General features: G+C 56.1%; 3 protein-coding genes across 12 annotated transcripts; all 3 read left to right on the forward strand.

Moving 5' to 3' along the window:
• The first annotated feature begins 1,030 nt into the window (after positions 1-1,030).
• On the forward strand, positions 1,031-10,319 carry SLC12A9 (solute carrier family 12 member 9). Of its 3 annotated transcripts, XM_023655367.2 has the most exons (15): positions 1,034-1,161; positions 1,586-1,800; positions 1,934-2,156; positions 2,387-2,521; positions 3,001-3,132; positions 3,551-3,859; positions 4,519-4,626; positions 4,757-4,868; positions 5,433-5,590; positions 5,696-5,778; positions 5,951-6,075; positions 6,225-6,417; positions 6,589-6,763; positions 6,956-7,102; positions 9,041-10,319. In XM_023655367.2, exons 3-15 carry the CDS (start codon positions 1,976-1,978, stop codon positions 9,928-9,930), a joined length of 2,748 nt encoding a protein of 915 aa, XP_023511135.1. In that variant the 5' UTR covers positions 1,034-1,161; positions 1,586-1,800; positions 1,934-1,975; the 3' UTR covers positions 9,931-10,319. The 3 variants fall into 3 exon arrangements, with proteins under 3 accessions (XP_023511136.1, XP_023511135.1, XP_023511134.1); XM_023655368.2 differs by lacking the exon at positions 1,586-1,800 and having other exon boundaries at positions 1,031-1,161; XM_023655366.2 differs by having other exon boundaries at positions 1,038-1,161; positions 1,586-2,156.
• Positions 9,929-14,256, forward strand: TRIP6 (thyroid hormone receptor interactor 6). The gene is made up of 9 exons (XM_001498926.6): positions 9,929-10,891; positions 11,162-11,289; positions 11,375-11,500; positions 11,784-12,167; positions 12,486-12,579; positions 12,694-12,863; positions 13,301-13,479; positions 13,740-13,860; positions 13,987-14,256. The coding sequence occupies exons 1-9, from the start codon at positions 10,783-10,785 to the stop codon at positions 14,116-14,118; spliced, it is 1,443 nt and encodes a 480-aa protein (XP_001498976.3). The 5' UTR covers positions 9,929-10,782; the 3' UTR covers positions 14,119-14,256.
• An 881-nt stretch (positions 14,257-15,137) lies between these two features.
• On the forward strand, positions 15,138-27,085 carry SRRT (serrate, RNA effector molecule). Of its 8 annotated transcripts, none has more exons than XM_014729885.3 (20): positions 15,138-15,445; positions 15,677-15,816; positions 19,596-19,724; positions 19,981-20,127; positions 20,386-20,574; positions 22,402-22,571; positions 22,704-22,888; positions 23,102-23,200; positions 23,281-23,398; positions 23,550-23,707; positions 24,026-24,087; positions 24,202-24,280; positions 24,586-24,774; positions 25,109-25,282; positions 25,380-25,533; positions 25,715-25,908; positions 26,103-26,259; positions 26,447-26,548; positions 26,670-26,796; positions 26,894-27,085. In XM_014729885.3, the coding sequence occupies exons 2-20, from the start codon at positions 15,695-15,697 to the stop codon at positions 26,967-26,969; spliced, it is 2,631 nt and encodes an 876-aa protein (XP_014585371.1). In that variant the 5' UTR covers positions 15,138-15,445; positions 15,677-15,694; the 3' UTR covers positions 26,970-27,085. The 8 variants fall into 8 exon arrangements, with proteins under 8 accessions (XP_014585371.1, XP_001505121.1, XP_014585372.1 ...); XM_001505071.6 differs by having other exon boundaries at positions 26,459-26,548; XM_014729886.3 differs by having other exon boundaries at positions 23,553-23,707.
• Positions 27,086-27,087: the final 2 nt, after the last annotated feature.

Genomic DNA, 27,087 nt, shown 5'->3' on the forward strand with positions numbered 1-27,087 from the left:
GCTGCTTGGAGCCCTTTGTCTCCTCGGGAAATGCTGCAGATAATCTACAGCCAAAGCAGTGTTCATTTCCTGAGGCTCAGATGACGGTGTCACCATAAAGGACTGTAATAAAAGTTAGGAATTTATTACTGAAGCTCTCCACGCTTCAATTAATAAATTCCTAACGAAAAATGGAAATCATAGCAGTCTCTACCTCAGAGTGGTTATGCATACTTAATGTAGTACTGCATGCAAATAATCACTTACTGAACATTTCGGGATTGTTCCCATCGCCTATTAGTTCACTGAACTCTCACAGCAACCTTATGCGGGAGGTTCTAGTTTCCCCCCCTTTTACAGATCAGGAAACGTTGCAGGTGGCACTGAAGTTGATGGTACCTGTAAAGCGTGAGGAGGGCCCCAGCTCCGGGGTTCACAAGCCCTGTCATCTCTGCTAGAGGGGAGAACATGGTGGGGGGAGGCACGAGAGAGAGCGGGCGGCGGACGATACAGAACTGTGGTGGCTTGCGCCTCCAGGGCTCGCCCGGATCGGCGGCCAATGGCTCCCTCCGCTGGCGGAAGCGAAGAGCGCAGCTGGTCGGCTGGACCCGGTGCGAGAGGGGAGCCCTCGTGGAGGTGAGGGCAGAGGCTCGGGACCTGTGGACACTCCAGGGATTCGAGAGACCGGAGGAGTAGGACCCCAGAGGGCGCCAACCGACGTGCCCCGCGTTCCTGGCGACACACCTGGGCCAGATGTCGCGGCCCCGCCCACCTGCAGGCCGCCTTCCGAGGTCACCACACGCCCCCTTCAGCGTTGGCTCCTCCACGCGCCTCCGAGCTCGGAGTGGGGTCCCTCCCGCGCGGCGGGCGCTTGTTTGCACCGGGGTGATGGGGGCTGTAGGATCCGTGGCCCACACTCCCGAGGAGATGTACGCCCGAAGGGCGACCCGGGGTAGCACCCCGGGCGCACGTGGAGCCGGAGCTGCGCCGGCCGCCCGAGCCCCCAGGGGGCGGGGCTTCCCCGGGCGCGCCCACGGGGCGGGGCCGGCCCGGGGACCAATGGGGCGCGTGCGCTGGGGAGGCAGGCTCCGGGCCTGGCATCCCGGTAGCCGCAGCTGTCTTTCCGGCAGCCGTGCCCCCTCCGGCTCTCGGGGATCACCCCCGAGCGGCTGCGTCCTCCGGGTGAGTAGGGGAGCGCCCCGCCGCCCCCGGGCTGTGGGGGTGTGCCTGGCCGGGGAGAAGCGGATCTCGGCCCCCTCCCACCCGCCCTGGGAGAAAGTGGGCAGCAACCGGGTGGGGGCAGGAGGACCCGGCTTGTGTGGCCGGCCTGTGTTTTTGTTTTGGTAGTCGAGGGGTGTGTTGGGGCTGGTAGAGTCTGAGGGGCGCCTCGTGTGGGTGGAAGGAATCTGGTGAGGCTGAGGAGAGAGGAGGAGCAGATTTGAGATGGGTTGAGGGAGAGGGTTGACGGAGGTGGGGCTTTGGAAGATTTGCAAGTTTCTTGTTGTCCTGGGTGAGGTGATTGCAAGGGGCCGCTTAGGGGGGCGGCTTAGGACTCTGGAGGTGGGGGTGAGGAAGGCTTCCTGCCCATAACTCACTTCCCTTTCAGGAGATTTGCTTCCTCTTGCACTGCCAGTTAAGAAAAGAGAGGATCTTTGCCCCTTCTGAGGACCACTGCCATCCTTAGTCTCAGGGATGTGGGGGAAGGGGTGGCCCCTAGGAGCTGGGAGGGGCCTTGGTACCCAAATGCTGAGGGGCTTCGAGCCTGCTGTTGTCCAGGCAGCGGCCAGGACCAGACTTCCCCCCACTAACTCTGAGTTGCAGGTGTGTGTGTGTGTGTGTGTGTGTGTGTGTGTGTGTGTGTTTCCCTGTTGGGGAGGCTTCTGGGTGTTTGGTTAGAGGTGTTTTGGGGGGGCTCTGTGGAGCTGCTTTCCCTTCAGCATCCTGTCTTTTGCAGGCCTCATAACTCACTGGTGGCTTTGTCTGCCTGCTCTCGGCCATGGCCAGTGAGAACTCTCCTCTGCTGGCTTACCGGCTCCTGGGGGAGGAAGGGGTTGCCTTCCCTGCGAATGGGGCTGGGGCTCCTGGAGGAGCATCTGCCCGGAAGCTCTCCACCTTCCTGGGTGTGGTGGTGCCCACGGTCCTGTCCATGTTCAGTATAGTTGTCTTCCTGAGGATTGGTGAGTGGGATGGTGGGGCTTACTTGGGGCCCAGTGGCGAGGAGAAGTGGGACTGGGACAATGTTGGGGAAAGGCCCTGGGAGAGGTGGGTGGATGAAGGGCTTAGGGAGAGGGCTCCTTGTGGCCATGTGTTTAGCTCCAGTGTGAAGGTAACTGACAACCAGTGGGGTGGGGATTGGGGGTTGGGGTGTGTGGGCCACCCTCTGACCTGCTTTGCTACTCTTTCCCAGGGTTCGTGGTGGGCCATGCTGGGCTCCTGCAGGCTTTGGCCATGCTCCTGGTTGCCTACTTCATCCTGGCACTCACCGTCCTCTCTGTCTGTGCCATTGCCACCAATGGAGCTGTCCGGGGGGGTGGAGCCTACTGTATCCTCCAACATTGATGGCCTGGGGCCTGGGCTCTTCTGTCTTGTGGGGAGGGGGAGGGACCCCTTCTTCCATCTCCTGTGGGGCAGGGCAAGAGGGAGGCAAGTTCTAATGAATGTCCGGTGGGTAGGCTGGTATGGGGAAGGTGACCAACATGGCCTTACATGTTACTGCCACTTTCCAGTCCACTGGCTGTCTTCTCAGCTGTCATTTTGGTTCTCTTGTCTTGTCAATTAGGTAGTATTCATTCTACAGATGAGGAAACTGGAGCTCAGGAGCATTAGTGGCTTGGGCAAAACCATGTGGCTTGAGAGTGGCTGCACTGGGACACATTGACACATGGCCAAGGGAACAGTCCCGGTGTGTGCAGGGAGATGAGGCCTGCACAACCAGCTGCAGAGTGCTCTGTGCCAGGGCCCTCCCTCAGCCTCCATTTCAGTTTCTTTTCCCTTAACGCTCGCCCCTGCTTCCACTTTTAGTCATGATCAGCCGGACCCTGGGGCCTGAGGTCGGGGGCAGCATTGGCCTCATGTTCTACCTGGCTAACGTCTGTGGCTGTGCCGTCTCCCTGCTGGGGCTGGTGGAAGCTGTGCTCGATACCTTCGGGGCTGGTCCGTGCTCCCCACCCTGGTCCAGGCAGCTCTTCGGGTTTGCAGGGTCTCGGATTCTGGGATCACGAGGGAGAGAAGCCCTTTCCAGGAGAAGGGCCAAGTGGCCCATTAGCTTGGTGTTCTCAAGCTCCTCCTGTGTGCCTGGCCCTGTTAAGATGTCTGAGAGATTGTCCTGGCCCACAGGGAGCTTACCATCTAGTTGGGGAGGCGAGGCTAATTACCCTTAAAATTGACAGAGCAAGATTCGTGGTGCCCCCCAGGGAGGGCTAGGATGCTGGGGTACAGTTGAGTGGGGGAGTGGGAAAGGCAGCCTCTCTGAGGACAGGTGGGCCAAAGAGGGGCTATTTTCTAGCTTTGAGTCATGGTTGGGGTCCCTCCTGGTGGCCCTGGCCTTCTAACTCTGTTCCTTCCTCTACAGATGCCATGGGGTCCGGGGGGCTCCGGGTCCTGCCCCAGGGCTACGGCTGGAGCCTGCTCTACGGCTCCCTGCTGCTGGGCCTCGTGGGTGGGGTCTGCACACTAGGGGCTGGCCTCTACGCCCGCGCCTCCTTCCTCACATTCCTGCTGGTCTCGGGTTCTCTGGCCTCGGTGCTGGTCAGCTTTGTGGCTGTGGGGCCCAGGAACATCCCCTTGACCCCTCGGCCTGGTCCCAATGGCTCCTCCCTGCCGCCCCAGTTCGGCCACTTCACCGGCTTCAACAGCAGCACTCTCAAGGCCAATCTGGGTGGTGAGCTGGGTACAGGGGTGCTGGGGTTCTCAGGGCGAGGGGTGGGCACTCGTGGGGGCCAGGCCGTTGGAATCCCCGGATGAGAACAGATGTCAGAGAGCATCAGGGGCAGGAGGTCTGGCCCTGGAGCATACAGGGGAATCTGTCAGGCGTGTGTTGGCCACTGTGTGTGTGGCCTGGTGGGCATGAGAGTGACCAGAAGACAATCCCTGCCTTAGAGGAACTTGTTTGGTTGGAGAGATAAGATGTACATTCAGGAAACAATTAAACAGTGCAGTCAGACAGAGTGTGGGTCAAGTAGACAAGAGTCAAGAGAGGAGAGGAGGGAGATCTGAGCACGGCCGGGGAGGGCGGGAGCAGGTGGAGCTGGGCATGGCCCAGATGGGTTGGGGAATTCAGATGGAGCCGGAGGGAAGGCGTCGTGGGGACAGAGCATGGCTGGAGGCCTGGAGAGAGGAAGAGAGCAGTTTAGGGGGAGAAAGAGGTGAGGAGGTCAGCTGAGCCAGGGCCAGAGACAAGTCAGGGCTGGGGTCTTGGTGAGGGTGCTGGGGGAGGCACGGGGGTTGTGGAATGTGAGGAGAAGGTGGCAGGGCCAGGATGCCTGGATTCCTAGGAGGGAGGCTGAGACCCTCTCCTCCCTGGGAACACTCCTTCCTCAGCTGGCTACGCCAAGGACTACACCACGGGGGCCATGATGACCTTCGCCAGCGTCTTTGCCGTCCTTTTTAATGGCTGCACGGGCATCATGGCTGGGGCCAACATGTCAGGTGAAAGGGCTTGCCTGCTGTCTCCTAGGGGTGTGGGGCTGCCACCCTGTGTCCCTACTGGGATGCTGAAGGCTCAGGGGTGTAGGGATGATGGAAGGCTGACCTTGCTCCCTCTGTTCCCCCGTTCCAGGGGAGCTGAAGGACCCCAGCCGGGCGATTCCTCTGGGTACCATCATCGCCGTAGCCTATACCTTCTTCATCTACATCTTGCTTTTCTTCCTCTCCAGCTTCACCTGTGACAGGTGCCTGGGGAGGGGGTGAGCCTGGCCCCCGAGGGGGTGGAGTGGGGTGTCGGGACAAGGTTGGTGCACTTGGATCACCAAGGGAAACACAGGCTGGGGGGCAGGTCCCAAGTTGTCGGGGTGTAGGGAAAATGGGACTGTTTCTCACATTGGGAGAGAGAAGGAGCTGCCGCCGCCGCTGGGAAAGGCTGGTGAAGTGGTGAGAGCCAGTCCACAGCCAGCATTTGTCACGTGCCTAGTACTGCTGTAGGCTCTTATTTGGGGGTGGGGTGAGGAATGGCTTTCTAGTCAATTTGTACTTCCAGAAACAGATGGCTTCTTGTGCATATAATGTAGGGAATGTCCACCACGTGATTAAATGCAAAGCAGCGCAACGATAACCAAAGAATGCCAAGTCTTTCCCCCAGCACACTCGATCTGTTCCTTTGGTCCTCGAGATTGAGGCTGGGGTAGTTGAGAATACCTGGATCTTAACTGCACACAGGGTCGTGAGCACCTTCTCACAAGGACCCTACGATGGGTGCGCATTTATTACCCATGTCCTCTTCCTATCCTTCCCGCTAGGACGCTGTTGCAGGAGGACTATGGGTTCTTTCGCGCCATCAGCCTGTGGCCCCCGCTGGTGCTGATAGGTATCTACGCCACCTCACTCTCAGCCTCCATGAGCTCCCTCATCGGCGCCTCCCGCATCCTCCACGCCCTGGCCCAGGATGACCTCTTCGGTGTGTTGTCCCCTGCCTCTGCCCAGCTCTGAGCCCCCCTTCCGCGTCTGTCTCCGTCCCTGCTTGGCTCAGGCTGTTGCATCTGCTGCGTTTCTGTTTGCACAGGAGTCATCTTGGCACCGGCCAAGGTCGTGTCCCGAGGGGGGAATCCTTGGGGAGCCGTGCTGTATTCTTGGGCCCTAGTGCAGGTGAGCCTTCCTCTTTAAGCTGCCCTTCCTCTCACCCTAAGCCCCTTGCTATTACGCTAGCGGGACCAGGAGGGGCTTCGCTCGGGCTGGGAGATGTGAATGAAAAGGCAGGATGCCTTGGCATTTGGTGGGGGTTGCTGCATCAATGCCCAGCCTCTTGGTCCTTGTCCAGCTGGTGCTCCTGGCTGGGAAGCTGAACACACTGGCCGCTGTGGTCACCGTCTTCTACTTGGTGGCCTATGCTGCGGTGGACCTGTCCTGCCTGAGCCTGGAGTGGGCCTCGGCCCCCAACTTCCGGTAAGAGAATAAGATGCCTGTGTCGCCAGAGAAAAAGAGAGAGGAATGGGAAGCACGCGGACCAAGGGGGCGAGGTTGGGGATGGAGTGGAGTGGCACGGTGTCCAGGGCAGGCCCTGAGTTTCCATCTTCCTCTCCATCCACTCCCAGCCCCACCTTCAGCCTGTTCTCCTGGCATACCTGCTTGCTGGGGGTGGCCTCCTGCCTCCTCATGATGTTTCTCATCAGCCCTGGAGCGGCCGGTGGCTCTCTGCTTCTCATGGCCCTGCTTTCTGCCCTGCTCACAGCTCGAGGAGGTCCCAGCAGCTGGGGCTATGTCAGCCAGGCGTTGCTTTTCCACCAGGTCAGGGGTACTTGAAAGAGGCGGGGGAGGGGAGAAGGCAGTCTGGGAACGCCCATGCCCCAAGGAGGCCTTCTCTTCCCTTGGCTGGAGTTGGGGTTCCCTGCTGAGAGGTGTTGAGTGGGGGCTGCCCGCTCCAGCCCTTCCTCCCCACCACCTCACTCTTGTCCCCAGGTGCGTAAATACCTGCTCCGGCTGGACGTCCGGAAGGATCACGTGAAGTTCTGGCGGCCCCAGCTGCTGCTCCTGGTGGGGAACCCCCGGGGTGCCCTGCCTCTACTGCGGTTGGCCAACCAGCTCAAAAAGGGGGGACTCTATGTGCTGGGCCATGTCACCCTGGGAGACCTTGGTGAGCTGCCCTCCACTCCTCTTCTCCCTCTCCCTCTCAGATGCTCCTTGGGTTCTTTGTGTCCCTGAGGCTTGTGCTTCTTCCCTGCGAGCCTCAGCCCTGCCCAGACCTTTTTCTTCTGCCCATTTGGGGTTTGGACTCCAAGAGAAAGTAATGAGTTTGGCTCACATTTGCTGCCTTCCTTCTCTGCAGACTGCCTGCCCTCGGACCCTGTGCAGCCCCAGTACGGGGCGTGGCTGAGCCTGGTGGACCGGGCGCAAGTAAAGGCCTTCGTGGACCTCACCCTCTCGCCCTCCGTACGCCAGGGAGCTCAGCATCTGCTGCGGATCTCGGGCCTTGGTGAGCTGCTCCTCCTGGGCCCCCTTGGGCCTCTGTCTGGCCCCTTTCAATCTCTGCTCCCCTCCCCCAGAGTCTAAACCACAGACTGTAAACTCCAAAAGGAACTCACAGTTGAGTGCAGATAGACACAGCCTCAAAGATAACAGACAGTGTGTGATAAGATCTCAAAGGAGGTGCTTAAGGACTCGAGATGGGATGACACTTGTTTTTTTCTGATCCAAAAATTGGGGCATAGGCTCTGAAGAGAATTTTCTATTTCTGGGGACAATTATTTGAGGCTGGGGGCTGCCCCGTCAAATCCAGGACAGAAGGTTTCTAACCACTCTAGTGCAGAGAAAGAAAAACCACTGTGTGCTGATGTGGTCAGCAAAGGTTTTTTGACGAGATGGTATCTCAGCCCGGCCTTGAAAGGGGCAGAGAAGTAGGGAGTGGTGTAACGTGGTCCCCAGAGGCCGCAAAGGACGTGCAGGCTGCATGGGGCTGATGCTTTTGGATGGAGTGGAAGATTCCCATCTTTGTGACTGCGTCTTAGTACCCAGGAGGCCCCCCACCTTGCCCCCCAGCTTCCTCCAGAGCCAGGCTCAGCCGCCTCCTCCTCTCTCAGTCCCTCTCAGAGTGCATGCTGCCTTCTCCATCTAGAATCTGGCTAAAGTTCAAGTGTTGGACATTGCCCTGTTTCGTGTATAGCAGAATCCTGGAGAACGCTCAGGAGGGGGGATAACTAGCTTAATTTGCAAGATCAGCTGCAGTTCACCCCTGCTGAGGTATTTTGGGGTACTTTCAAGCATTAGTAGGCAGACCCTGGAGCATCCGAGGGCCTAGTCTCTCCTTAGCCCCACCTTTTTTGGGGAAACCCGTGCAAACCTGTGCAAACAGACCACTACTTTCATGAAATGTATCCTGTGGAAAATGATTCCAATAAAACGGAAAAGGTTTTCTCTAAATAGTAAATTCTCCTAGCAAGTAAAATTTGATCTGCTGGTAGATTTTAAGCAATCCGTTTGTTTCACGAGAAGGGGTTTCAGAAGAGTTCTCAGCGTCTTCTTGTAAATGCAGCCCTCTTAAAGGGGGGATTATCTGATTCCATACTGGTTGTCCAAAAATTAAAAGCCAGGAGCTGCTGGCAGGGACTGGGGGCATTGTGGTTGGTACACACACCAACTTAGAGGCTCAGAGAGTGGGCTCTGGTGCTGCGTGCATTGTGTTCACCTGCCGGCCCGTATCTATCAGCCATAAGCCTTTGGGCAAGTGACTTCACCGCTCTGTGCCTTATGTGTAAGAGGGGGTGGAGTAAATAGTCCCTACCTCATAGTGTTGCTTCAAGGATCGGATGAGTTAAAACATGAAGTGCTTTCTTTCAACAGGACGGGGCCCCTGGTTAGTGGGTGGATGTTAGCCATCTCTTCTCTGGGGATTATGCTTTGGACCCACCATCATTAGGGCTTTGCAGTCATGGAAACATCATGCAGCCCCAGTCCGAGTTCTCATCCTCCCCCAGCAGGGTCTGGGTGCTCTCTCCCTGGGGATTCAGACCATGAGCTTGACTAATCCGGGGTCTGGTCTACCCAGTGGAGTCAGACTCGTCTCCCATCATGGAAAAGGTATGCTGGGAGTAGCTTGGAGTGGATGCATCCGACTGCCAGGGACCGGAAGTGCTCATTAGTTAAAAGAATCCCAAGGCGACCTCTGCCTAAGTGGGAGATATTAGTCATGGATAAATTGAATAAATGCTTGTGAAAGTGTTTGGGAAAACTAAAAGTCATTATGCAAACGTGCATAATGTTGCCTTAAGAGCCCAAGCACAGTGTGAATGTCATACCTGATGGCTGACACACGTCAGCATGTAGGAGTGGGCCCACCCGTATTAGCCTGGGGGTCAACTCAGCCTGTGAGTCTGATTCCTGTCCTTCCTTTTCCCCTCCCCATCTCTGCCCTCAGGTGGCATGAAGCCCAACACGTTGGTCCTGGGTTTCTACGATGATGCTGCACCGCAGGACCACTTCCTGACAGACCCGGCTTTCTCTGAGCCTGCAGATGGCACCCAGGAGGGTGGGACCCCAGCCTTGAGCACCCTGTTCCCTCCACCACGGGCTCCTGGGAGCCCCCGGGCTCTCACTCCCCAGGACTATGTGGCCACCGTGGCGGATGCCCTCAAGATGAACAAGAATGTGGTTCTGGCCCGAGCCTGTGGGGCCCTGCCCCCTGAGCGGCTGAGCCGGGGCTCTGGGGGCACCTCTCAGCCACATCACGTGGACGTGTGGCCCCTCAACCTGCTGCGGCCCCGGGGTGGGCCTGGCTATGTGGACGTCTGCGGCCTCTTCCTGCTGCAGATGGCAACCATCTTGGGCATGGTGCCTGCTTGGCACAGTGCCCGGCTCCGGATCTTCTTGTGCCTGGGGCCTCGGGAGGCCCCCGGGGCGGCTGAGGGGCGGCTCCGGGCACTGCTGAGCCAGCTGAGGATCCGGGCCGAGGTGCAGGAGGTGGTGTGGGGTGAGGGGGCTGGGTCCCAGGAGCCTGAGGAGGAGGAGGAAGGGGACTTTGTGAATGGCAGGCGGGGAGACGCTGAGGCAGAGGCCCTGGCATGCAGCGCCAACGCCCTGATTCGGGCCCAGCAGGGGCGTGGCAGAGGAGGAGGGCCAGGTGGGCCTGAGGGTGGGGATGGCGTGGAGGGGCCTGCCACCGCCCTCACCTTCCTGTACCTGCCTCGGCCACCTGCTGATGCTGCCCGATACCCCCGGTACCTGGCCCTCCTGGAGATGCTGAGCCGTGATCTGGGCCCCACGCTGCTCATCCATGGCGTCACCCCTGTCACCTGTACTGATCTCTGATGTCCCATTCCTGAAGTAGAGAGTGCCCAGGCCGGGAGGCCCACCTTGATCAGTGGAGGAGGAGGGGAAGGGCCGCCTCCCGCCTGCTTGCAGATGGTACATGGAGCCCGGTGGAGGTATTAGGGGATCCTGGTCTGGGGCATCTCACCATGCCTGGGAGAGGGGCCCCCCTGGTGCACTCAGCAGGGCAGCTGTCCCGCCAGCCGCCAGCCACGTTGGCCTCCCTCCCTTCACCGGTGCCTTGACGGGGACTGGGTCTCCGCTTGTGACTCTAGGCTACCTCAGTCTCCCCCTCACTCAACAAGACTTGATGACCCCTGAGGTTGTGATGTTTTTGTTCTGTTTTATTTTTCTAACTGCTGAACGTGAATAAAAGACCAAAACACTAAGGGCTGGCGGAGCACTGCTGGGGGGTGGGTAGATGGGACAGGAGCGCGGAGACATCCGTATGGGGGGATGTGGCAAAGAGGAGCGCTGGAGCGCCCCAGCGGCGAGGTGGCCACGTGCGGGACTTGGGGCGCGGGGCCTGGGGGACTCCTGGAAATGGAGGCTGCCCGCAGCCCCCCAGACGCCGGCTTGGCGGAAAGCCCTCCCCGCTCGGCAGAAGGGGGCCGACTAGGGAGGGACCGCAGTTTAGGGCCTAGGGGGCCACGTGACCCTCCCCCAGGAATGCGGTGACGTCACCGGGGGCGTGGCTGTCCCCAAAATTGGGGAGGAAGGGGGAAAAAAAAGCCAGAAAAAGTTTCTTTCCTGGAGTCCCGAACGCGGTGTGGGACAGAAGAAGGGGTCCAGGCCAGAGGTCCGGGGCTCCGTGGGACCCTGACTGCGGTCGGGAGGGCCCCGTACCAGGCCATGTCGGGGCCCACCTGGCTCCCCCCGAAGCAGCCGGAGCCCGCCAGAGCCCCCCAGGGGAGAGTGCTCCCCCGGGGCGCCCCAGGGCCGCCGCCAGCCCCCGGAGCAGGTAAGGCAGCCCCATTGGGCCGAGGAGGCCACCTCTGCCCGGCGGCTCCTGCCTCCCGCCCAGCCTGCCCGCCGCCCCTTCCCCGAAGCCCGCTGGGACCAGCCGCCCCTGCCGTCTCGCAGCCCTCCCCGCCTTTCGCCCCATTCTCCCCATTCTCGGAGCCCAGGTGCGGGGGGGAAGGGGAGAAGAGGAACCCAAGAGGGCGGCCTCCACAAGTGTCACCCTCGTCTCCTTCCCCATCCCCCCTCCCTCTCTCTCCCCCCACCCCAGCACTCCAGCCCCACCCCAGGGTCAATTTTTGCCCCCTCCCATCTGAGCAGTGTTACCAGGCCCCGGGGGGACCAGAGGATAGGGGGCTGGCCTGGGTGGGGTGCCATGGAGCACCCCAGCGCTCACAGGTGAGAACCGGGATTGGGGGGTGGGGGTGGGGCAGGAGAAGAGCCCGTGGGATTTGCCTTCTCCCTGCTTCTGCTCCATCCCCAGGGGCTCCCCCCAGACCGAGGGGGCTTACGCCCAGGAAGTCTGGATGCTGAGATCGATTCGCTGACCAGCATGCTGGCTGAGCTGGACGGGGGTCGTGGTCATGCCCCACGGCGGCCTGACCGGCAGGTGACTCCCTTGTCCTGCCCCAGTCCCTCCCCTGCTCCTTGTCCCCTGCCCCCCACCCCCAGCCTAGTCCCTTCTCTGGATTCTCAACCTGGTCCACCCCCCACCTCCACCTCGTGGAAGAAGCTGGGCCACCAAAACTTACTAGGTTGTCAGTTACTCGAGGGCGGGCCCTTGATAAAAACCGGCACTTACCTGGGTCCCACACACATGGGTGGGGGGTTTCCACAGGTGTGTGTCCTGGAATGGGCCCAGCTCACTCCTTCTGGTCTCCATTTCTCCCCAGGCTTATGAGGCCCCTCAGCCCCCTGCCTACCGCACGGGCTCCCTGAAGCCGAATGGAGGGGGTGTTCCTTCCCCACCGCTCCCAGCATCCCCTTATGGGGGCCCCACTCCGGCCTCCTACACAACAGCCAGCACCCCTGCTGGCCCTGCCTTCCCTGTGCAAGTGAAGGTGGCACAACCAGTGAGGGGCTGTGGCCCCCCCAGGCGGGGGGCCTCTCAGGCCTCTGGGCCCCTTCCAGGCCCCAACTTTCCTCTCCCAGGCCGAGGTGAAGTCTGGGGGCCTGGCTATAGGAGCCACCGAGAGCCAGGGCCAGGGGGTAAAGAGGAGGTTGCGGGGGTCTCTGGCCACGCAGGCGGAGGAAGAGGAGGCGGGTATGGGCCCCAGGTGAGCCCCGGTGCTGGGATTTGGGGTCCTCACAGACAACAGGATGCTGATTGGGTGGGGCTTGGGTGGTGTTTAATGTCCTGGTCATCAGAGGCCTTGGGTGTTGGAGCTCTGGATCCCCCAGGGGTGTGGGCAGGTCAGGAAATACAGGAGGGAGGGGACTAGAGCTGTACCCTGGCTCCTCAAGGTGTGGCTCTGGACCCTGGGCTGAAATGTTCTCAGAGGAGCTTTCTGGGTAGAAGTGTTTGGTCACCCTCAGTGATTTTCACAGTGTCGGGAGCTAGAAGGAGGGCCGAACCCCTGATTCTCACCTCCCAGGTCCCCCTGAGCCAGCCTCCTGAGGAGGAACTTGAGAGGCTGACCAAGAAGCTGGTGCACGACATGAACCACCCGCCCAGCGGGGAGTACTTCGGTGAGCTGACCCGGAGGGTGGGGTGGGAAGGGGGAGGTGGGGCTGGAGAGTCAGAGGGACAGCCATCCAGCTCCCCAGCCTATGCAGATTGACGGTGTCCCTCCCTGTCCCCAGGCCGGTGTGGTGGCTGCGGAGAAGATGTGGTCGGGGATGGGGCCGGGGTTGTGGCCCTGGACCGCGTCTTCCACGTTGGCTGCTTTGTGTGCTCTACGTGCCGGGCCCAGCTTCGGGGCCAGCATTTCTATGCTGTGGAGAGGAGGGCGTATTGTGAGAGCTGCTATGTGGTGAGTGGTTGGGGCGGGCAGGAGGCAGGGGGCCTCCATCCAAGGCGGGAACTAGATGTCCAAGCCCCAAAGAGGAACTGAGCTTGAAGCTGGGGAACTAAAACTGATATACAAGAAGGGAGGGATTAAGTAAGTAGCTGAATACTGGCTGCTGGAGGGAAGGATAACAGCCCCTTGCAAATGTGAGGCATTTATTTTAGAGTTCAGGGAATGTGTTAAATTCCCACCACACCCCTGTGAGGCACATATTACCACTGAAGGAAACTGAAGCTCAGAGAGGTTAAATAACTTGTCCAGGAAACCACAGTGCCAAGACTTGCCACCTTTCACTCAGTCACGTGCGGCGGATCCATGAACAGATGGGTGGGCTGGCAGGATGCTTGTGGGGCTGCCATGGGTCTCCTAGCCCTCAGCCTTCCTGCCTGCCTTCCCAACAGGCCACTCTGGAGAAGTGCTCCACATGCTCCCAACCCATCCTAGACCGGATCCTGCGGGCTATGGGGAAGGCCTACCATCCTGGCTGTTTCACTTGCGTGGTGTGCCACCGTGGCCTCGACGGCATCCCTTTCACGGTGGATGCCACTAGCCAGATCCATTGCATTGAGGACTTCCACAGGTCAGGCTGGGTCCCCCACCTTTGTCTCAGGATGTCTGGCTTTTCCCATCTTCCTCATCGCTCCTTCATATCTCAGTACCAGCCTCTCCCGTTTCCTACCCCTGGCTATGCCTCATTTTTGTTAACATCAATCTCTTCCCCAAGATCCAAGACCATACCTCTGGCCTCTCCTGTTCCCTTCTTTATGCCACCTTCTCTGGGCTCCACTGTTAGTCCTCTCCAGCCCAGCTTGACAGCCTCTTGGTTCCCCTCCATCCCAGGAAGTTTGCCCCACGATGCTCAGTGTGTGGTGGGGCCATCATGCCTGAACCAGGTCAGGAGGAGACAGTGCGAATTGTTGCTCTGGATCGCAGTTTTCACATTGGCTGTTACAAGTGCGAGGTCAGGGGGCCTGGGCAATGGGAAACGGGGTTCTTGGGGTCTGGGGTGCTGGGTATGGGAGAGAACAAGGGAGAAGGAATCCAGCGGTTTGGGCCTGATGGAAAGCTGTTGCTTCTTTCCCAACAGGAGTGTGGGCTGCTGCTGTCCTCTGAGGGCGAGTGTCAGGGCTGCTACCCACTGGATGGGCATATCTTGTGCAAGGCCTGCAGTGCCTGGCGCATCCAGGAGCTCTCAGCCACTGTCACCACCGACTGCTGAGTCTTCCCAGAAGCACCCTCCGTGTTCTCCGTTCCCACGACCACCCTCCTTGACATCTGCCTTTACAGCCTTGTCACCAAATGCTATCTCCTCTCCCTCCAATCATGAAATAATAATCGCTCAAGAGTTTACAAAACACTTTCAAGTCTGCTGTCTCATCTGATTTTCAGAGCAGCCCAACACAAGCACGATCGTTGCGACTATCTGCATTTTTAGCTGAGAAGTGACTTCCTCAGATTGCATGGTTCCAAAATGGCAGAACCAAGCTCAGAACCTGGGTTTTCTTAGTCCTGGTCCAGTTTTTTGCAACTCTATCATACACTTTTTTGAATGTAGTTTGGTCTAGACACCAAACACTAGACACTGGTCTCCGTGCCGGGAGCAAAGCTGCAGCAGCATGCTCCGGGGAGGCAGCATTCCCTATTCTTAAGCCTTTCCACTCAATTCACTGAGCAGGACGTGGTATTATCTCTGGGGTGGTGGTGCGTTTCATCTGGGGCAAGCCAAATCCTGCCTGTCTCATCAAAGTACTGGTTGGGAATAAGACTGAGATTTGGCCGTTCTGCTTAAAGATGGGGCGCCTTTGTCGGAGAAGAGCAGGAACAATGGGTTTTCCACGGAGCTCACACCGAGTCACCAATAAAGGCTGGTTCTTTGGTGGGAGCACAAAATGGTGGGAGGGATGCTTTAAAATGGTTGCTTCATCATGCTGAGCGAACGCATTCCCCAAGCCCCGGTGCTGCGCGAGGAGAGGGGCGCAACAACCCAGGAGGAGGTTAGAAGGCGCCCGGAGCAAGCGCGGGCCGGACAACGGCTGGATGGGAACTGGAAAAGACCCAAGACCAAGCCAAGGAAACGTGGCCGTCGCCCTCGGCCCGGAGAAGCGCCCCTTCACGCCCAGAGGGCTCTACCGCCCTCTCGAGGCGGCGCTTGGTCCAGCCGGCTTCCCGTAGGTCTTCTCGCTTGCGCAATTCTCGTCCTGGAAAGCGTGCGAGACTTCCGGGTCCCCGCCCCTTCCCGTCATGCCCCGGTGCTCCCCGTCTTTCCCTCTTAGGTTTAGTTCCAGCTCGGGCCGCGCGGGGGCCGCTCTGCTGTTGGAGGCGGTGTGTCGCCGGTGACGCAGGCGCAGCGCGAGCGGCGCGCGCCGACCGCCCATCGTCGCTGGCCCACCTTCTTCTCGTCGCCTCAGCCCCCTAGCTGAGGGCCCCGCGTCTCCCTCTCACCCTCCTCACCGTCCTCGTCGCGCGCCCGAGGCCGGAGGCGGGCCCAGGTCGCCCGGAAAGCAAGCCCGCCCGAGCGCGAGACTAACGGCCGCGGCCGCTCCCAGGTGGGGGAGGGGAGCGCCCGGAGAGCGGGGCCCGGGGCCCGCGGGGTGGCGGGAGACCGGTGGGGACGAGCGCCGCGTCGGAGCCGCCGACCCGCCGGAGAAGAGGGCTTAGGATGGCGGGGACGGCGGCTGGCTGGCCTGTGTGGAGCGGGGCGGGCGCGCTGCTGCGGAGGGGCGAGCCTTCCCTCCCGTCATTGTTCGGTGCCCTGACCGCCCCTGTCCGGGCTCCAGGCCCCCTGCGACCGCGCCATGGGTGACAGTGATGACGAGTACGATCGCAGGCGCAGGGACAAGTTTAGAAGAGAGCGCAGCGACTATGACCGTTCCAGGGAGAGGGATGAAAGACGGCGAGGGGACGATTGGAATGACCGGTGAGACGCTGCTTTTCCTCAGTTTTGTGCCCCTGTCTCGTTCTGCTGTCCTCCATCCTCATGGCGCTGCCCTTGTAATTTTATCAGGGCGGACCAGGTGAGACCGCTCGTTGTTGGCCGTTTCCTGCGGTTCAGCCTATTTGCTGTTAGCCCAAGAGCTCGCTCTGGCTTGGTTTTGAAATGTCCGGGAGATCAAAGCAATAGAGCTAAGAGAGTTTTGAGTATGAAAAAGCAGTGTTTATACGTGTACTTCAAATGTGCGCATTTTAGTGTTTGTAAATTATATCTCGAGAAGGTGGATTGGAAAAAAGTCATACAGAATTGGCTTGACGGGTGAGGTTGTCAGACCAGTTGCCTGGCAGAATATGGTGAAATTTCTTGTAATTGTCCTGGCTAACATCAGAAGGAGTTCTTTGGAGGGTGATGGTTGGGTTAATTGATTAGGTTTGACTCAGCTAGAGATTAGCTTTCTGGGATGTTCTTGAGTTAATTATAGTTAAGGTGTTTCCATTAAGAAATGTCTAACGTGTTTTTAAATAAAGTAATCAAGATGAGAGGAACTGTGGAAGACTTTTTTAATATAAGGGACATCATAAATATCCAATGAGCTGACGGCACTGGCTCCCTTTGGATTACCAGAAAAAAAGAGTTTGAGGTGACTTACTGTGATAACATTTGTTCATTCAGTATTGTTTTGAAAAAGTGACTAAATCAGTCAGTCTGTCCGTCAGTGAATCTCTTCATCGTGGAGGCTCTATGTGGCTCTTTGTTTTCCTTGGTATTTTCTGAGAAGGAAGGAAATCAGAGATGCTCTTCTGAATTCTGAAGATGGATAAGATGTGGTTATTACCCTTGAGGAGTTTACAGTCTGGGGCTTGAAGTCAGGGACAGAATGGCCTTGGGTATATGCTGCGAGTGAGTGTGTATGAGAGATCGTTATGAAGATGGTAAGCGCTGAGGGAACAGATCTTCTCAGGGAGGGGAGAGCTGCAGGAAAGCGACACTTGGCAAGACTTGGAAAGACGAATGGGAATTCCCCAGACACAGGTGGCGTGAACAGCTTGGAGTTGGGGACATAACGCTGTGTGCAGAAAAGAGCACATATTCTAATGTTTTTAGAGTGGTGGTTCTCAGAGTGTGGCCCACAGACTGTTCAGGATCTGTGAGGTTACATCTGTTTTTATGCTAACACTAAGGGTGGTATTGTCGTTTTCACCGTAGTGACATTTACATTCTTGATGCTATAGCATTGGTGAAAGAAACTGCTGGTGCCTCAGCCAATCCACTTTCACTTAATCATCTTCATGAAGCAGTAGAAATTTTTAATTTTATTAAATTGGATTCTTAACTGCCCACCTTCCTCTACTTTATATGTGGGACGCCTGCCACAGCATGGCGTGCCGAGCGGTGCCATGTCCATACCTGGGATCCAAACTGGCGAACCCTGGGCCACCGAAGCAGAACATGCACACTTAACTGTTGCCCCACCGGACCAGCCCCCCCCCCCCCTTTTTTTTTTATTTTAAAGATTGGCACCTGAGCTAACATCTGCTGCCAATTTTCTTTTTTTTTTCCTTCTTCTTTCCAAAGCCCCCCGGTACATAGTTGTGCATTTTAGTTGTGGGTCCCTCTAGTTGTGGCACGTGGGATGCCACCTCAACATGGCCCGATGAGTGGTGCCATGTCCGCGCCCAGGATCCGAACCAGTGAAACCCTGGACTGCTGAAGTGGAGTGCGCGAACTTAACCACTCGGCCATGGGGCCGGCCCCTGTACATCGTTTTAACACACGTGATGAATGAAAAGTATGCGTAAAGCACTTCTGCATACAGGAGTACAGTGGCTACCTTGAGGAAGAGTATTTGTGGGATTGAGTTGCGAGCTGAACTATTTTTTTTGTGGGATGTCATTTTTACCTGAATGAAAGACTGTCAAATAGTGGTTATTCATATTTGGGTATTTGACAGACATTTTCTTGAAAACAGACTAAGAGAACCTGTTACTTCAAGGAAATTTGTCAGTTTTGTTGCAAGTGGGAAAGTGAAACATTCCAGTGAAAACTGAAATTATGGAAAACTTGTATCTACCAGTGTGAGCTTGACAGTATCCCATTACTTAAAGGCTCTTCTGAGGAGATACGTAGTGATACTAGTGAGCATGATGTTTTGATATTGTATAAAAAGATGTGTCAAGATCCATTCAAAGAGCCAGGTAGAACAATAGATTTGAATGTAGCAGAGTACAGAATGTTCATTGATTGGGTTTCAGATTCAACATGGCAACTAGCCTTTAAGAAGCTCTTTCGTCAAGTTTTGGGTGGTATGGAAGAATGTCCCCAGTTATCTGAAAAGGCTCTTCAAGTATTCCTTTTTCCAACTACGTATCTGTGAGGCCAGATTTTCTTCATGTTTTTCAAGCAAACAACATATTATAACAGATTGAATGTAGAAGCAAATGTGAGAATCCAACTGTCTCTTAAGCCAGACTTTGGAAAGATTTGTAAATGTAAAACAATCCACTTTTTTCACTGAAGTTTTTTTGGAAATAGGCATTTTTCATAAAAAGATGCAGTTTATGTTAATATTTAACTTCAAAATTAATAGGCATTATTTTTTTTCTGTTCTGATTTTGAGTATAGTATTCAAATGTGAGTGGAATTATGGCTAGATATAACCCACATAAGCAAAAGCTCTTTATTTATTTATTTATTTTTTGAGGAAGATTAGCCCTGTGCTAACATCTGCTGCCAATCCTCATCTTTTTGCTGAGGAAGACTGGCCCTGAGCTAACATCCGTGCCCATCTTCCTCTACTTTATATGTGGGACGCCTACCACAGCATGGCTTGCCAAGTGGTGCCGTGTCAGCACCCGGCGTCCGAACCAGCGAATTCCGGGCCACCAAGAAGCAGAACCTATGGACTTAACCACCGCTGGGCGGGCCCCGCAAAAGCTCTTTAATCTTCAACAATTTTTAAGAGTGTAAAGGGATCCCAAGACCAAAAAGTTTGAAACCCACTGGGTTAGAGCAAGGATTTCCTTTTTCTATTTCGTTAAGATGGGGATGGAGGTGATTTGTGACGGTTAAGACTGGTGGAGAGGCTGGAATGACACCCAGGAACCAAGGTTTTGAACAGTGTTGTGTATTTAAGCAAGGGCATTTAAGCAAGGGCATGGCATCAGCAGATTTGTGTTTGGGAAAGAGCACTTTGACAGTAGAGAAGGGGGAGAGACCAGGGGCTGGTAACCAAAACCAATGCTGCAGTTACAGGAGGAATGACCAGGATCAGGCACATGGGCTAGGGCACAGTGTCTGGGGATGGCAGGGAAGAGGACAGTTTTAATAGGCTTTGAGGCAGAGGATCAACAAGCTTGTAACAAATAAGGGTGACACTCGGTGACTGGATGCGTGGTGATACGTTGATATAACTGAGAGTGGACAAGGAGGATGGAAGCAAGTTTGGGCCCATAGTGGTAGAAATAATAGGCTCAGTTGTGACATGCGGAACGTTAGGTGACAGTGGCCGTCTAGCGGGGGATTGTTGATGTTGGTCCTGAGCTCAGGAAAAAGGCCAGATTGGAGGGAGAGTTGGAGAGCCATCAGTTTGTGGGTAATGGCTAAGTGATGGAAGTAGGCAAGGGTCTTTTTCTGTTTGGAGAGTAGTTTCATGATTTTAGGCTTTTAGTCTGGTGTCTCAGATAGGACACGAAGTCCCTGTCCAGGAGTGTAAACTCAGGTTATCTAGCGGTGCCTTACTTACTGCTGCTCGTCCTGGTCTCCAGAGAGTGGGACCGTGGCCGGGAGCGCCGCAGTCGGGGTGAATATCGCGACTATGACCGGAATCGGCGAGAGCGCTTCTCTCCTCCCCGCCACGAGCTCAGCCCCCCGCAGAAGCGCATGCGTCGAGACTGGTGAGATGGCAACAGTTTCCCTGTCTCCTCTCCTTGCTCTCAGTTCCACCTGGGCCTCCGCTGTCTTCCCTCACTTCTGCTGAGAACTTTATGTGTCCTTTCCTTTTCTCAAACTTGCTATAAACCCACTTTCTTGTCCCTTTAAACCTTTGGGCGAGAGACCATGTTCCATATGCCCTTCCCTGTGTCGCATCCTCCTTCGTGCTCTGGGAGATGATTCCTTCTCTGTCTGACTTTTGTGTCCCCCCACCCTCAGGGATGAGCACAGCTCTGACCCATACCACAGTGGCTATGAGATGCCCTATGCTGGGGGGGGTGGGGGCCCAACTTATGGCCCCCCTCAGCCCTGGGGCCACCCAGACGTCCACATCATGCAGCATCATGTTCTGCCTATCCAGGCCAGGTAAAGACCTGGGGTTCGGGGGTTCCTTGGGAGAAGGGAGTTGGTAGGCTAGGGGGATGGACTTGGGGTTGCTACAGCCTGTGGCTGGAGCCAGGAAGTGGGTTAGGCACACAGAGCAGAGCCTGGGGGGGTGGTAGCAGTTGGTGCCTGGGGTGATGTCCATGGTGGGCAAAGGAAGGGGGCAGCTGGCTACCTTGGCCCCCCCATCCCCCACCCTCTTCCCCTACAACCAAGACTTCCTGACCGGGCCCCCCCCAGGCTGGGCAGCATTGCAGAGATCGACTTGGGTGTGCCACCACCGGTGATGAAGACCTTCAAGGAGTTTCTCCTGTCATTGGATGACTCTGTGGATGAGACCGAGGCAGTTAAGCGCTATAATGACTACAAGCTGGATTTTCGAAGGCAGCAGATGCAGGATTTCTTCCTGGCTCATAAAGATGAGGAGTGGTGAGTGCCCCTACCCTCCTGCTGTCTTTTCCCTGGCATGTTTCCCCTGGCCCCGCCAGTGGAGCCTGCAGCCCTGTCCTCTTCCCATTTTCCCCAATCCAGAACTTCCTGGGGGTGGGGGATGGGAATACAGCAGCACTGGCTGATGGGTTCTCCTCGTCACTTCAGTGTCTGCCACGGCCCCCCATCTCCCTTCCCCACTGTCCTCAGTGAGTGGGACACCTCCAGGCAGCTGGCCAGAGCCACCTGTTCCCTTGGGGCAGCAGACAGACTGCTTCCCACTTGCTGATATTGGGTCATTGTCATCCCTGATCGCCGGGACCCTGTGTGGCTGTGGCGTCCTCCCAAAAGCAACGAGTGAATCCAGACAAGAAAATCAAAGATCTCAGGGTCGTTTGACAGAAAAAGAATTTTAATTTTTTTCCTTTTGTGGATGTTTTAATTTTAATCAACCATCTTTTCCCCCCTTCCTGCTCCTCCTCCTCCTCATCCTCTTTCTGCTCCTCCTCCTTGAAAAGAGCCAGAACTGGGAACTACACCCGCCCATCGACGGAGCTCGGAGCAAACCCACCTCCACCCCCACCATACCCAGCCCATACATGAGCCCCCTGGGCTGACCGCGCTGCCCCGGCCAGGCAGACAGGCAGGGCACTGCTGTGCACAATGCAGCGGTTTAGCTGAATGTGATTGCTCAGGCAGTTAGTCAGTCAGGGCCCCACCGCGGAGTCCCGCCGGGGTGGGGCATCCGGGCCGGGACGCCCCAGCCAGGAGCCAGCCGGTGCCCACCTGCCAGCATGGGCCCTGGGCGCGGCTAGTTAAATCTTGAGCTCTGTTTGACCAAGCGGCCAAGGTAAAGATCCTGGAGGTGACGCCTGCGGCTTTCCTTTGCTCTTATTCTCAACTCGTGGTTCTGTTCTGTCTTTCACTGTCCCCTCTTTCTTCTCTCTCTGTCCCTTTGTCTCAGTCTTTCATGTACCTTTCATTCTTTCTCTGTCCCTGTTCTTGCTCCCTGCCTAACACTTCCTTCCTGATTTACTCTGTTGTTGTTTCTCAGTCTAATCTTTAGTTTTTCCCTTTGTTTTTGATTTCTGGGACTTTTACACTTTCTCTTTCTCCTTTTTCTCATATTCTTTAATTTCTTCTGTTTTTTCCCCCAAGGTCCTCCTACTTTAAATGTTCTCTTTTCATGCTCCCCCTCCCCCCTCCTCTCGCTCTCCCTGTGGGCAGTACCTAAGGTTATAAGGGCACTTTCGTTTCTCCCTTTGGTCTCTCCCTGTCCCTTTACCATCTGCTTGTCTTCCCAAGGGGGGAGAAAGGTATCCTGCCTTTTTGGCTTTTCCTATCTGGTGCATTTCAGGTTTCCCTCTGTCTTCCACCTAGGGATGGAGGGAGTTGGTGGGAGCAGTCCTTTTAATGACTCTAGTTTGGGGTTGGCGAGGAGAGGGAGGTTCTTTGGAGCCTGTATTTCCTAAGCCTTCCTCTCAGAAGCTTTGGGAAACTACACTTTTTAAAGTTAGTGTTTCCCAGAGACTTAAGGCAATCAGTCTGCCTCTCCAGTCCTGGCCTCGCCCTGTAGTCATTGCTTTTCCCAAATCCAGAGCTCTTAGTTCTTGGCTCTCCCCCAAATCTTCTCCGAGCATAACCTGTGCTTCCTTTTGGGGGTATTGGGTGGTTCTAATGCACCGCTCTCCCCAGTCTCTCTGCTTTTAATCTTTTGTGGGTGTGAGAGGATGGGGGCTATGCCCTAACTTTCTTGGGCCCCTCCCCATGTCCTGGCCCTGGCCTCCAGTGACTATTTTGTCTCTTCCCTCCTCCCTTCCTTCCCAGGTTTCGCTCTAAGTACCACCCAGATGAGGTGGGGAAGCGTAGGCAGGAGGCCCGGGGGGCCCTGCAAAACCGCCTGAGGGTATTCCTGTCCCTCATGGAGAGTGGCTGGTTTGATAATCTTCTCCTGGACATAGACAAAGCTGATGCCATTGTCAAGATGCTGGATGCAGGTGTGTGGATTGGGAGAGGTGGGGGTGTCTGGCGACCAAGGTCTTGGTTGGGAAACAGAAGTAGGTTGACACAAAGCCAAAGGCTGAAGGCCAGGGCCCTTGGATTGTGACCTTTGCTCCCTTTGTTGGTAGCTGTGATTAAGATGGAAGGAGGTACAGAGAATGACCTACGCATCCTGGAGCAAGAGGAGGAGGAGGAACAGGCAGGAAAGCCCGGGGAGCCTAGCAAGAAAGAGGAAGGCCGGGCTGGACCAGGCCTGGGGGATGGAGAGCGCAAGGCCAACGACAAGGATGACAAGAAAGAAGATGGCACACAGGTCCGAGTGCTGGGCCTCTGGGTGCTGCCTGTGAGGGCCTGCGAGGAGGGAGCTGCCTGGGTGGTGGTGGGCTCCAGAGAAGCTGGAACTAGGGGGTTGTGTATTGGGTGGAGGAGAGGTGAATTTCTGGGCTCAGTTGTAGAGGATGGGAGGGGCCCTCTGATAGAGGTTGAAGGGAACGTCGACATCCTCAGTGATTGTCTCCACCTGTAGGCTGAAAATGACAGTTCTAGTGATGACAAAACTAAGAAATCCGAGGGTGATGGGGAAAAGGAAGAGAAGAAAGACGACTCTGAGAAAGAAGCCAAAAAGGTAGGGTAGCTGTTGCATGGGGTCACTGGCAGGGCTGGGGCCTCCTGTCTCCTCACCGCCTCTGGCTGTGGCTCTCACAGAGCAGCAAGAAGCGGAACAGGAAGCACAGTGGTGAGGACAGCTTTGACGAGGGCAGTGTGTCGGAGTCCGAGTCGGAGTCCGAGAGTGGCCAAGCAGAGGAGGAGAAGGAGGATGCAGGTGGGTTTTGCTTTCTGTTTCTAGTCCATTCTTTCCTACTGAACAGGTGGGGGGGTGAGAAATTGTTGGGGGTTGGGGGTTTGACAACCTCTATATCGTCCACTGCAAAATCACTGATAAAAATTCATCAACTCCCACCACTTCTGCTTAGAAGAAGCACTCAAAGAAAAGGAGAAGCCCAAGGAAGAAGAAAGGGAGAAGCCTAAGGACACCCCTGGGCTGGAGTGTAAGCCCCGGCCACTGCATAAGACTTGCTCTCTCTTCATGCGCAACATCGCCCCCAACATCTCCCGGGCTGAGATCATTTCTGTGAGTGGCGAAAATGGTGTTGGGGTGGGGCTGACAGCTAGGGCACGGCTGGGACAGGATGATCTGGCACTGCTTCTGACACATATCCCTACTTCTCTAATAGGGAGGCCCTCTTTCCATGGGCCCATGCCCTTCGAGGGCTGACCCTGATGGCACCATTTGCTTTCGAGTGCTGTTATTCTTAAGCCCTTTATTGGTTTTTTCTTGCCCGAGTAAAGTTGTAAAGGCAGTCCCCCAGGGTTCCGAGAACATGGGGAATGGAGGACGAAGTGAATCCCTGAATCACTAAATGGGGTTTCTGTTCCTCTGCTTTTCCAGCTTTGTAAAAGATATCCAGGCTTTATGCGTGTGGCACTGTCGGAGCCTCAGCCCGAGAGGAGGTGAGGGATGGAAAGAAGTGTGACCCTGGATTAGTTGAAGAAAAGGTGCAGGGAAGGTTAATGGCCAACAACATCTGCACCCCAGGATTATGCTGATTTTTCTTTCTTGTATAGGTTTTTCCGGCGTGGCTGGGTGACCTTTGACCGCAGTGTTAACATCAAGGAGATTTGTTGGAACCTGCAGAATATTCGAGTGAGTGCTGGGAGTGGGACTATTTTGAGGAAGAGAAAGTGGGGCGCTCCATGCCGCACACACCTCTGATTCCCTTGTTCGTTGATTGCTTCATTCATTCTGCCCCCTATTTCATCCATTCAGTCTGCTCACATTAACTATATACTTCCATCTCTGGGCCAGGCTCCAGGCCTGTGACCGGGAACAAGACACGCCTGGTCCTTGTCCTCAGGGTGCTCACGGTCTAATCACTCTGCCCTCAGTAGGGCCAGCCTTTGAGTTGCCATTTCTTGGGCAAGTGTTGGTAAGCTCTCTGTTCCCTCCAGCTCCGAGAGTGTGAGCTGAGCCCTGGCGTGAACAGAGACCTGACCCGTCGCGTCCGCAACATCAACGGCATCACCCAACACAAGCAGATAGTGCGCAATGACATCAAGCTGGCCGCCAAGCTGATCCATACGCTGGACGACAGGACTCAGCTCTGGGCCTCTGAGCCCGGGACACCTCCTCTGCCAACAGTCAGTCACTTCCCATGGGGCTTTTTCAAAAGCAGCTGATACCACCTCATGTGTGGGCACCTCTGGCATTGACCCTTATACCCACCCGCTTGTTTGCCTCTGTCGGGGAGCACCTCTTGCTTCCAACAGAACAGACTGGCGTTAGTGATGATTTGTATGTTAGGGTGGACCAAATACAAGAATGAAGACAAATAACGAGGCAACGATTATAGTTAGGCCGAGTGGGCCCTGAGCTCCTGCTGCACCTTGCCTCTCATGTGAGGGGGGCTTCATAGGCTGCCTACCCTGAGGGCTTTTCTCTGCCTCACTTGCCCCATATCTCCCTTCCTCCCAGAGTCTGCCCTCTCAGAACCCAATCTTGAAGAATATCACCGACTATCTGATCGAGGAAGTGAGTGCCGAGGAGGAGGAGCTGCTGGGGAGCAGTGGGGGGGCCCCCCCTGAGGAGCCCCCTAAGGAAGGGAACCCAGCAGAGATCAACGTGGAACGGGATGAGAAGCTTATCAAGGTGCCAGCGAGAGCAGAGTGTGGGGTGTGCGAGAGCCTGGCTCGGGGCAGCAAAGGGGCCAGAGTGTGGTGAACTCACGGCTTCTTGTTTCTCTTAGGTTTTGGACAAACTCCTTCTCTATTTGCGCATTGTGCATTCCCTGGATTATTATAACACGTGCGAGTACCCCAATGAGGATGAAATGCCCAACCGTTGTGGCATCATCCATGTTCGGGGGCCCATGCCACCCAACCGCATCAGTCATGGAGAAGGTGAGCTCCCAGCTCCCCCCGCTCCTGATTCCCCTTTGGTCTCCCTTTCTCCCCAGCTGCCTCTGGTCTTAGTTCTCCTCTGGAGGCAGTGCTCCGCCACCCTCTTCTCTAATCCCATTTGTATTCCTTGCTTCTGGCTCCCTTCTCCAACCTGCTGTCGGTTTCTGTTCCCAAACCACAGTGCTAGAGTGGCAGAAGACATTTGAGGAGAAGCTGACTCCGCTGCTGAGTGTGCGGGAATCTCTTTCAGAGGAAGAGGCTCAGAAGATGGGTCGCAAAGACCCTGAGCAGGAAGTGGAAAAGTTTGTCACCTCTAACACCCAGGAACTGGGCAAGGATAAGTGGCTGTGCCCTCTCAGTGGCAAGAAATTCAAGGTCTGGAATATTAGAGAGTTGTGTGTTAAAATGGTGGGAGGTGGGGGTTGAGCCATGAAGCCGCCTCAAGGCCTGGGGAGGAAATTGCTTAGTGGGATTGGTGAGAGGGGAGGTTGATTACCCTTCCAGATTGGGTCTGGGGTTACGGAAGCCCCATTGCTGCTCTGTTCTGACCCTCTCCTCTTTTCACCCAGGGCCCTGAGTTTGTACGGAAACATATCTTTAACAAGCATGCAGAGAAAATTGAGGAAGTGAAGAAGGAGGTGGCCTTTTTTAACAACTTTCTCACTGATGCCAAGCGCCCAGCTCTGCCTGAGATCAAGCCAGCTCAGCCACCTGGCCCTGCCCAGAGTAAGATACGATCCGTGAGAGTCTGCCACATTCCTCTCCCTGGACCATTGAGACTCCTGGTTCTCCAAATCTGTCTACCCTACCCTCAGGCCACATTCTTAAAAGCCAGTTGTCATTGTCCTGTTGTCTCCGTGTGTGTGTCTGTCCCCCCCCCCCCCCGCAGTAATTCATGTCCCTGTCCGTGTTGTACTCCCCCCAGGCCTGACTCCGGGACTCCCCTACCCACACCAGACTCCCCAGGGCCTGATGCCCTATGGTCAGCCTCGGCCCCCCATTTTGGGATATGGAGGTAAGCATAAGGGGGAGCTGAAAGAGTGGCTTGGTGGTTGTGAGGGGCTGGTAGAAAGAAAACTTAGCTGGGATGTAGTTGAGGTCATAGTTTTCCAACTCAACACTGATCTTTCTCATAGCTGGTGCTGTGCGCCCTGCAGTCCCCACAGGAGGGCCTCCATACCCGCATGCCCCCTATGGTGCTGGCCGAGGGAACTATGATGCCTTCCGAGGCCAGGGAGGTTATCCTGGAAAACCTCGAAACAGGTGAGAATGAGCCAGGATGCCCAGGCTTTCTTGCCTCTTCAAACTCTTTCAGGGACCCTCAACTCTCATGCCATCTTACCTCTTTCTTATCTCACAGGATGGTCCGTGGAGACCCACGGGCCATTGTGGAATATCGTGACCTGGATGCTCCAGATGATGTGGATTTCTTTTGAGCCGCCTACTTTTCCTTATTCCTGATATCATCTGTACTTCTGACTGCCTTGTCCCATCCAGCTCTGAGAATTTTTTGTACGTTCAGCCCTACTGCCAATAAAAGCACTTCCACAGACT

Source organism: Equus caballus, chromosome 13 (assembly GCF_041296265.1).
Source record: "Equus caballus isolate H_3958 breed thoroughbred chromosome 13, TB-T2T, whole genome shotgun sequence".
NCBI classification, from domain to species: Eukaryota; Metazoa; Chordata; class Mammalia; order Perissodactyla; family Equidae; genus Equus; species Equus caballus.